Below are 10979 nucleotides of genomic sequence, written 5' to 3'. Positions count from 1 at the left end.
CTCTCTCCTGTTTTTTATATATATATATATATATATGCATAGAAAGAGTTATATATATATATGCATAGAGATATATATATATAAATTTACATATGTAAAAATTCAATGGCTCCCATTACACACAAAACAATATCCAAACTACTTGGTAGAGCTCTTGAGAGTTTCTAAATATATTTTTAAATTTCCGTTTTCAATCTTACCTCCTTTCCTACCATTCAGAGTCAGATATAGGATTGTAGGTAAAATACAGGATGGCCAGTTAAATTTCAATTTAAGCTTTAGTATATAAATTTTTTATATATAGTATATATAATTTAATACATAATTTTAGTATATTGCTTGGGATACACTTGTACTAAAAAACAGTTTATCTAATTGAAATTTAACTGGGAGGCTCACTTCAGCAGCACATATACTAAAATTGGAGCAATACAGAGATTACACGGCCCCTGTGCAAGGATGACACAAATTCGTGAAGCATTCCATATAAAACTTTTCTTAAATCAAAAGAAATCTATATATAAGTATACAAATAATCAGCTCAGTGAAAATTTTAACTTTTCCTATTTTTCACAATGATCTGTAAAATTCACTATCAAGCAATCAAATTTGATTTTTACAGAAGAAAAAAAAAAGTCCATTAAGCACCTAATACTGTTCTCCACTGTACAGCACAGTGAAATTATACAGGGACGCACAACTTATTGAAGATAAAATAAGAAAATTATGGGAAATTTACTTAAAGCCAGGTATTTATAAGAAAACACACACCAAAAAAATACTAAGAACATGAGTAAGCACTGGTTCACCTTAGTCACATTCATAGTACAGCAGAGACTATCTGAATCCAAATTCAGGCTCTTCTACTTATTATCATATACTTCTGTATGCCTCAGTTTTTTTCAACTATAAAATGAGAGCCCTATCTCCCAAGGTGGCTGTGAGGATTTAGAGAATTAATACTCATTCAGTGCTTAGAGCAATGCCTGACACATGGCAAACATTCAGTAAATGCTAACTCTTACTATTAGAATATTTCTGAGTTTGACTTCCTTAGGCCTAACTCCAACCTAGGACTTATTCATAAAATTAACTTTTAAAAATAAACACATGGGGCCGGGCGCGGTGGCTCAAGCCTGTAATCCCAGCACTTTGGGAGGCCGAGGCGGGCGGATCACAAGGTCAGGAGATCGAGACCACAGTGAAACCCCGTCTCTACTAAAAATACAAAAAATTAGCCGGGCGCGGTGGCGGGCGCCTGTAGTCCCAGCTACTCGGGAGGCTGAGGCAGGAGAATGGCGGGAACCCGGGAGGCGGAGCTTGCAGTGAGCTGAGATCGCGCCACTGCACTCCAGCCTGGGCAACAGCGTGAAACTCCGTCTCAAAAAAAAAAAATAAATAAAATAAACACATGGGCCAGGCGCGGTGGCTCACACCTGTAATCCCAGCACTTTGGCAGGCCAAAGTAGGTGGATCACCTGAGGTCAGGAGTTCAAGGCTAGCCTGGCCAACATGGTGAAACTCCATTTCCATTAAAAATACAAAACAAAATAAACAAAAAAAAAATTAACCAGGCGTGGTGGTGCGCCTGTGGTCCCAGCTGCTTGGGAGGCTGAAGCAGGAGAATCTCTTGAACCTGGGAGGTGGAGGTTGCAGTGAGCTGAGATCGTGCCACCGCACTCCAGCCTGGGTGACCAAGCAAGACTCCTCAAATAAATAAATAGATAAATAAACACGTGGGCAGGGCACACTGGCTCACACCTATAATCCCAGCACTTTGGGAGGCCGAGTTGGGTGGATTGCCTGAGCTCAGGAGTTTGAGAACAGCCAACATGGTGAAACCCCATCTCTACTAAAAATACAAAATTAGTCAGGTGTGGTGGCACATGCCTCTAATCCCAGCTACTTGGGAGGCTGAGGCAGGAGAATCACTTGAACCAGAGAGGGGAGGTTGCAGTGAGCTGAGATCGAGCCACTGCACTCCAGCTTGGGCGACAAGAGCGAGACTCCATCTCAAAAATAAATAAATAAAATAAAAAATAAAGACATGCAGAGAAAGCACTTTGGTTTGCCTTATTATAACAAACTTCAAAGATCCAAATTTCTGCTTCTACCACAATGGTTTTTTTTTCCCCTCTCATGCTATAACCTTCTCAGGCTATTCAGCTGTAATGGAAAACAACTTTTATAATCACAAATAACTAGTTTCACATAGGTCTTTCCATGAACTACAAATGTTTTCATTTTTTTTTAAAGCTCATTTGTAAATGTCCTCAATAAAATTTACTTCCATAACTTCTGCTAGATTACTTTGTAGTAGTCTAACAGTTACAGGTTTCACAACTTTGTAATAGTTTAAATAGTTTAAAATATAGATTTCTCATCCTACTAGTAATTATTTAGTATTATTTGGTATTAATATATAACTCTCTAGGCAAGAAATAATCCCTGTGTAAAGCAAATTTTCCTAGTTTATATTGGTTAGAGGAATAATACTGGAAGAAACCAAATTATCATGCACCATAATAGTTTCCAAGTCAATAAAACACTTCCCCTTACAAACTTTCTTCATAAAAATAATAGACTCATGACTTAATTATGGTAATAATGGATAAAAAAGCCACAGTTAAACGATGTTATCTGAACCTACACCAACTAATCTAGGTTATCTGGAAGAAAGGACACTTAACAAAGAATCACATTTAACTTAAATCCGAAGACCAGTAAAACTACCACAAAAATAAAAGAAATATTTAAAATGAAGTGACTCACACAGTTTTAAAGAACTATGTTAAAATCAAAACTGAGAAACTACTGATTTCACGCATTTAAATTCATTTAGAAAAAAAATAATCCAGGTTAGACTACTCAATAACAAGTGTTAGCTCACTAAATGTATAAAATGTGGAAATTCTATGTCACTGTGCCTTTTTTTTTTTTTTTTGAGACGGAGTCTTGCTCCGTCGCCCAGGCTGGAGTGGCAGTGGTGGGATCTCGGCTCACTGCAAGTTCCATCTCCCGGGTTCACACCATTCTCCTGCTTCAGCCTCCCGAGTAGCTGGGACTACAGGCACACAACACCTCGCCCGGCTAATTTTTTGTATTTTTAGTAGAGACGGGGTTTCACCGTGTTAGCCAGGATGGTCTCCATCTCCTGACCTCGTGACCCGCCCGCCTCGGCCTCCAATAAGCGCTGGGATTACAGGCATGAGCCACAGTGCCCGGCCTGTGTGTCCTAAAATTTTTATTAGATTCATTTAACAATGGTCTTTCACATTCAATTGTTCAATTTCCTATATATTTTGATAATGTTTTAAAAATTGGCTTTACATTTGAGGTTAAATGTTTTTCCTAAGAGCCAGATCGTAAATATTTTAGGCTTTTCAGGCCATTACTGTCTGTCACATATTCATGTTTTTTTCTTACAAACTTTACAAATCCTTTAAAAATGTAAAAACTATTCTAGCACAGTCCCTATAAAAAACAGGCTGCACCCAGATTTGCCCTTGGTCAGTTTTCCCACCTCTGCTTTACACTATACTATTATCTTTCTGTGACTATGTCAATTATACCAATATTGACATTTCCTTCAAGTATTTGCTCAAACATCACCTCAATGAGATCTTCTCCGAACACACCTACCTGTTCCCTGATATGTGTACATACATTATATATTGTATAACATATAGCATATAACCTAACAGATTTTTACTTATCATCTGATCTTTGTTCTCTATCCCCAATCCTCCACTTAAGTTCCATGAATGCAGATTTTTTGTGTTTTTCTTCACTATCAATCTCCTGCACCTAAACAGTGCCAGGCATTATTAGTGGGCTCTCAATAAAAAAAATCTACCCTCACACTTATAAAACAAATACTATGGACTAAATATGTATTCTACAACAAATGAAAGATACTCGCCGGGTGCGGTGGCTCACGCCTGTAATCCCAGCACTTTGGGAGGCCAAGGTGGGCAGATCACGAGGTCAGGAGATCGAGACCATCCTGGCTAACATGGTGAAACCCCCTCTCTACTAAAAATACAAAAAAAAAAATTAGCCAGGCGTGGTGGCAGGCGCCTGTAGTCCCAGCTACTCGGGAGGCTGGGGCGGGAGAATGGCGTGAACCGGGGAGGTGGAGCTAGCAGTGAGCCAAGATCCCGCCACTGCACTCCAGCCTAGGCGAAAGAGTGAGATTCCGTCTCAAAAAAAAAAAAAAAAAAAAAAAAAAAAAACAAAGATATTCAAGGACAAAACAAATACTTTCATTTTTAAATTTTTTCAAGTAGTCATAAAACGTTTCAAATAAAGGGATAAAAGTTAAAAAATTTTATTTTCCCACAAAATGAGGTTAGCTCCTAGTCTAATTCTCTTGAAATTTACCATTACTTGAGTTATATTTAATTGCAAATTTGTTTTAATTCCTAAATCCCTCTCCTTTAGTGGAACTAAAACAGGGCAAACTACCTCAAACTCTCCAGACTTGTTCTGCCTTCTTTGATCTCACCTGTGTGTTCCCTGCCTGTTCAACTCACTAATCTAGTCTGGCAACTTTGGTTTGGCAAAGCAAGAAGTTGCTTTGCCTCTTCTATGGCTCCATCTCCCAACATTCCATTTTTGTAAACTCTAATACTGAAACCTTTACTAATCCTTACCATTTGATTAAAGCAAAAGGCTAGATACTATTGAATATTATACTCCAAATATATTATGTTCAGTGACTAATCGCTTAAAAATTTCTTATAATTGCTGTATGTGGTTTTACAAACACAGTTTTTACCTATAAGGAAAGATACAAGACTTACCTTACTTGTAATCCTGATACATATTTGGCAAGGTATTAAGAAAATAACTTTTGGAATTTTATAAGCTCCATCACCATTCAGATTATGGCTACTGTATTTCTAAGCTTATATTAAAGCATAAAAACTCATTAATGGGGAAAATATTTTCTACTGCTAGTACTGACAAATTGATACTTTGTCACAGTATCTTAACCACAGTACTAAATACATTAATAAATATTAACATAGGAATTAAATCATACTAGAGATCACATGAAGACATTCTAAAATCAAACTATAAAAATTGCTGATATAGGATAGGCTTACAAGAATGTCTTTCAAACTCTTTTATCCAACAAGTTATTCATCGTTTTCTTTCTTCCGACCTTATCCTGTATACTACTTTACATTTAAATGAATACAATTTTGCCATTTCTATAGGACAATTTGACCTCTAAAAGAAACTTTAAAATTCAGAAGTCTATAAAGAATTAAGACCTGAATTTAAGACTCAAGGCCAATTCTTTAGACACAATTCTGTACTTCTAAAAATGCTAAGGTTGTAATTTGGAAAAAACAGCAGAATAAAGACTGCTATCGGACCTCAAATTTTAAAAACTGTTTAACTGTTGTGTCCTAAATTATCAATCAGATTAAGTTGGTGGAACTAAAACAGGGCAAACTACCTCAAATAGCCAGCATTTACAAGAACCAAATTGATCTTTTTTGTTCTTACAAAAGTCAGGTAACTTCCAAATTAAGTCACCTTTTACCATAAACCCTGGAGAATAACATGGCCCAACACACCACATGTCCCACTTATCTAGTTCAAGCGAGTAACGTAACGTGAGAAACTGCACTGTGTAATTCCTTTATTTTCTGCATATTAGTGCTTTACCAACACTACAACCATAAACACAATTCCAAGTACTGTACTTTTTAGTTTGGGGAGATCACAGTCTACAGACTCATTTACTTATATTAAACAAGATTAACCTCATTCAAAACTTACTGCAGTTTATAAATTCACAAATACAGAAACTGATGCAATTAAACAACTTCAGGATCTTATTTTTTCAATTCTTAGATTATAATTTTTTCTGCAGGCTGTAATTACCTGCTCCAGTCACCAGTGGTTATTGTTCAATTTAACTACATCAATTATAAACCTTTTATATTCTTAAAGAAAATTTTAAGTGAAAATTACAATTTCTTACCAAAAGGTTTAGGGTTTTCCAAATTTCAAATATTTGCTTCCCCCTCCCCCCTTTCCAGTCAAACATTTCAAATAAACTAAAAATAACCACATCTCACCTGCAACATTCAATAATAGCAATCACTTGATGTATAAAATTTTAACTATGCCCCCAGTTATTTTAAGACACAAAAAAATGGCTGCCTACCAATCTGTCTTCACAAGTTAGAAATACTACATTTAAGATTTAACATGAGGGTTTCAAGTTTCCTCCAGTTTAGGCATTTATACCTTTGTGCTTGTTTTGTTTCAGGATGTTACTATAGCATTGATATTGGATAACCCATATTTATATACCTTAAAATGCAATCATTTAAAACACTAAGAATTACATTTATGATGGAGCTTTGGGAATTTTAGAAAGCAACCAGTATTCTTAGATGTGTTTATCAGCCTCATTTCTAGAGCTATTTCTACTAAAGTGAAACTGAGAACTTCATACTTTAGTTGCATCTTGAAATCAAAAATCCCTCTGCACCAACAGGAGCCTACATGAGAATACCCTTTTGCATCTGCTTTAAGTAAAACGTCTGTCAAGAGTTTTACTTTGAATAGTTCATTTTTTTTATAGTCTTACACTTCTCATACATCTTTGGTAAAAGCTCCATTACACAATATGGCCAAAGCGTGAAGGACCAATACTGTCCAACTATACCATGATATCCCGCTCAATTTTAGTTTTCAGACACCCTCATAAACAAAACCCACTCCACCTTTTCCTGTATACTGCATTTGCAGTCTACATTTCTGAAATTCCCTATTTAATTCCTTGAGGATCACTAAAATTAATCCTTAAGGTTATATAGGAACCAGATGCTGCTTTACAATTCTGCATCAAGCATTAACATTTGGTTCAAAATATTATCATAGTGGTCGCAATCCAGTTACTGGTCCTAACCAGCTAACCAAGTAATCTTGTTAGGATCTGGATATCACCAGCGAGCACACTGCTTACATATGAAGAAAAATAAGTTTACATTCATTGTCATCTGTAGGTTCTTTCTCTTCATCCTACGTCCCCTTTAATAGTCATCCCTCAAGTCTACACATCATTCATTCATCACGCTTCCTTCCTTAAAGGAGACAGTGTACTATTGAACCAACAGGATATCTTCATTATTTGCATGAGTTAATCCTACAAACAAAATTAAATACCTTTTTTATAAAACATCTTTTCCAGTGTTCTAATTGATGGAGATGTGGATCACTCATCTATAAAAATGACTTATAGCTTCAGCTTTATCAGTTGCTATAATGTGAAAACAGGAATGTGTATTTTTTTCAACTAGGTAAAAGGTGCATATAATTTGAATTGCTAAATGCTTTATTAATGAACAAAGTAAACCTTTTAGTAATTTTTAAGTTACTGGTCTCAGGCGTTTGAAACAAGGTCAAAGTATACATTCCAGTTTTGCCCAAAAGTCACTTAAAATATCTACAAATGTTTAATCTGTGTGTGGTATACACCATTATTGCTCCAATTCCTGGAGTCTATTTTTAAAGTTTAAAAAAGAGGGAAAACAGCAAAGTGACTAACTTTGCAGTGGAAAAAAAAAGTGTCCTTCATGGGTTACACTTTCATATTCTTATGCAGCGTTAAGTTAGCTACCTTGTGGGGAACTTGGGTTTTATTCCTACTCATGCATGATGTATGTTTCAGAACTTATTTGCTGACATTTCAGAGAACCTCTTACATTACCTGTTTAACATACTGAGGTGCAACTGGAACATATTACAATGATATTACTCATTACTCGCCACTGTGGGCTAAGTTTACTATACTGGTCTTAGATATAAAAGGTCACATTTGAAATTACTAAGTTAGAACTCATAAGGAAGGGGGGAAAGGCCTTAAGTATAAAAGACAAACGGCAGTTTGATTAAGCAATAATTTTCAGTTTACTAGATGAAACAGACTTGCAACATAGTCTGCATGAATGCAAAATAAGCCATCTACAGCAAGTGATAAGGAAACTGGGCAAAAAAGGAAAAAAGCATACATAGGAAAATGAAAGATTCTCTCGAAATAAAAAAATCAAACTATTATTACAAAGGACTTTACCAGGAACTGCTGTATTTCCCCCATCCCATCTGCTGGAAGTCAATAAGAGCATCTAGCAACTTTGTGTTCATGTCAAATGTCAGATCAGAGCATCCTAATGCAAAGCCAAAAAAAAAAAAAAAGGGAAGAAGAGAAACAAACAAAAGAGAAAACCCCCAAGCCCCCTCCCCCCAAACTGTAGAACAGTAACTCCAGAGTTCAAATTCAAAAGAAGAGAAAGTGGCAATTGAAAGAGGTGATGGTGGCGATAATCCTATGAATGGGTTTTTGATTTCTCTCCTTCCAGGGGATGGGTGGAGAATGCTCATTAAGATTTGTAGTTAGAGGTTAACCATGTGAGCCCCTCATAGAGTCCGTCCCCTGAGGTGGCACAGGAGGGCTGCACATACCAGTTCCTGTCCCGAATCCGGGTCAGGCCCAGTTTCTCCTGGATCTCGTGGGGTTTCATGGCATCAGGCAGGTCCTGCTTGTTGGCGAAGATGAGGATTATGGCGTCCCTCATCTCCCGGTCATTGATAATGCGGTGCAGCTCCTGGCGAGCCTCATCGATGCGGTCGCGGTCGGCGCAGTCCACTACGAAGATCAGACCTTGGGTCCCAGTGTAGTAATGCCGCCAGAGCGGCCGGATCTTGTCCTGGCCGCCCACATCCCATACGTTGAACTTGACATTTTTGTAAGTCACCGTCTCCACGTTGAAACCCACAGTGGGAATGGTGGTCACCGACTGGCCCAGCTTCAACTTGTACAGGATTGTTGTCTTGCCGGCCGCGTCCAGGCCCAACATGAGGATCCGCATTTCCTTGTTCCCGAAGATTTTGGATAGCACCTTCCCCATCGCGTCGGAGGAGCCGGGGCCGGGGGCATTCAGGTGTCCCGGGTCCCGTCAGCCAACAACGCCGCCGCCGCCGCGAAACCGAAACGAAGCCTCCCGGCCGCGAAGGCGCCTTTGCGGCCTGCGTGGGAGGTGCCTCCTAAGGGCAGAGGCCCAGGACTGCCGCTCACTCGGGCATCACCGACCGCACAACTTGATTCCTCCACTCGCCGCTGCCACCCGGGCCCTGAGTCTGCGCCGGGAGCCGCCGCCCTGCTGAGGCGCGGCCCGGCCCGGAACTGCCCTTCCCCCCGCAGGCGCCGCGCGAGCGCCGCCGCGGTTCCCGCTCCTCCGCCTTCCTCTCACCCCGAGGGAGAATGCGGCCCTCCGGCCCGCCAGCCGGCCTGCAAACACTGGGCTCACCACCGACCCAGGACACCCGAGAGGCAGCACGACTCCGGGGCCCCGTCAGGTCATGGATCCTCGCGGGAACTCGGTACGCTGCCTGCAGAGAAACAGAGAGGGAGAGGGGAGTTACCGCCAGAGATCCAGAGAGGAGTGAAGACAGAGGTGGCCCGCCTTTCCAGCTCGGTGCAGGGGGTTACCTCCAGCCGCCGCCCCGAGCGCGGGCTCCCTCCGGCCTCCAACTCCTCCTCCCAGTTCTGCCGCCGCCGCTGCCGGAAAAGGCGCCGAGGAAACCGCCTCACTTCCCCTCCCAACCACGCAGGCGCAGCAGAGGCCGACCGTTCGGACAAGAGCGACCTCTGTAAGGAGAGCGGCCCGCGCGCCTAGCGTCATGGGCGCCACGCGCCGGAGGGGCGGGGCTACGGCGTCTCGGAGGGCCCGCAGGTGCGGTTGGCCCAGAGACCTGCAACCTCGGACTCTGACCGGCGCCCACCTGTGGCTCTTCTAGCGTCTCGTTCCCTGTTTTTCTCTTCTGCGCTCTGCCCTCCCCTGCCCACACGAACCAAGGGACAGATCTACTGGGGGGGCTCCACAGGGTGGGGCCCACGGGCAGCCCACTCTCTCCACGAACAGAGCTGCCTCCAGGCCTGTTCCCAGACCTCGGTGCCCGCCAGATGCTGTGCGAGTTCCCTCCGCCCGCCCCAGCCTTCGCGCACCCTCCGCGCACCCTCAACTTCCCAGAGAAGCTCTGTTCGGTTTTTTTTTTTTTTTCCTTTTTCTCATCCCCTTGGCTTTCTTTATCCCTTGAATTTTGTGTGTTTTCTGAAAGACACGTGGGAGGCCAGTGTCTCGTGTGGAATCTGCCAGTCAGTGCAGCGCTTTCGGGGAGTTGAGTTTACTCTGTAGCTCTTTTGAATGTTTGAGCCCTGTCTGCCTATAGGTCTCGTCAAGACCAGCCCATGTTTCTTAAAAACTGCAGTATTTATCAAGAGTTCCTGTGCCTTGCCGCGTTTTCACCTTTTTAGAATGCGACATCTGTTCATCTTTAAATATCACTTTATTTTATATGGTTAGTAGTAGCTTCTCACCCACCTACCCATTCTTTTTTTTTTTTTTTTTGAGACAGTCTCGCTTTGTCGCCCAGTCTGGAGTGCAGTGGCGCGATCTCGGCTCACTGCAAGCTCCGCCTCCCGGGTTCAGGCCATTCTGCCTCAGCCTCCTGGGTAGCCCTCAGCTTCCGGAGTAGCTGGGGGTACAGGCGCCCGCCACCACGCCTGGCTAATTTTTTGTAGTTTTAGTAGAGACGGGGTTTCACCGTGTTAGCCAGGATGGTCCCGATCTCCTGACCTCTTGATCCGCTCGTCTCTGCCTCCCAAAGTGTTGGGATTACAGGCGTGAGCCACCGCGCCTGGCCTCCCATTCTTTAAGAAGCCTAGGCGGTAAAATATAGGATTTAGAATATAGAACGACCGCTTGTATGGCCTGGATCTGGCACTTAACCTTACTAAGTTTATCTCATGTGTAAACTGACCTTGCTAACTCCCCCAGTGAGGCTTAAATAATACAATGTGGAAGACTTTAGGGCACATTTTTGGTTTTTTGGTTTTTGTTTTGTTTCTGTTGCAGTCCAGTGGCACAATCTCGGCTCACTGCAGCCTTCTC

At 41.4% G+C, this 10979-nt stretch overlaps 1 protein-coding gene, 1 long non-coding RNA gene and 1 pseudogene across 2 annotated transcripts; 1 reads left to right on the top strand and 2 right to left on the bottom strand.

Annotated features, from left to right (window-relative positions):
• Window positions 1-393: 393 nt before the first annotated feature.
• On the top strand, window positions 394-492 carry LOC114679806 (U6 spliceosomal RNA; annotated as a pseudogene).
• Window positions 493-5639: 5147 nt separating this feature from the next.
• On the bottom strand, window positions 5640-9657 carry ARF6 (ADP ribosylation factor 6). Its single transcript, NM_001194058.3, is given in 2 exon segments — window positions 5640-9417; window positions 9518-9657. A coding segment is annotated over 1 exon segment (528 nt). The 5' UTR covers window positions 8937-9417; window positions 9518-9657; the 3' UTR covers window positions 5640-8408.
• LOC144330251 (uncharacterized) lies at window positions 9235-10317 on the bottom strand. The gene is made up of 2 exons (XR_013396255.1): window positions 9518-10317; window positions 9235-9417 (listed from the first exon to the last, which is right to left on the bottom strand). It is a non-coding gene; the product is annotated as an uncharacterized LOC144330251 (long non-coding RNA).
• Window positions 10318-10979: the final 662 nt, after the last annotated feature.

Source organism: Macaca mulatta, chromosome 7, assembly GCF_049350105.2.
Source record: "Macaca mulatta isolate MMU2019108-1 chromosome 7, T2T-MMU8v2.0, whole genome shotgun sequence".
NCBI lineage: Eukaryota > Metazoa > Chordata > Mammalia > Primates > Cercopithecidae > Macaca > Macaca mulatta.
The sequence above is the reverse complement of the archived record's forward strand: the minus strand, read 5'-3'. Positions and strand labels throughout refer to the sequence as shown.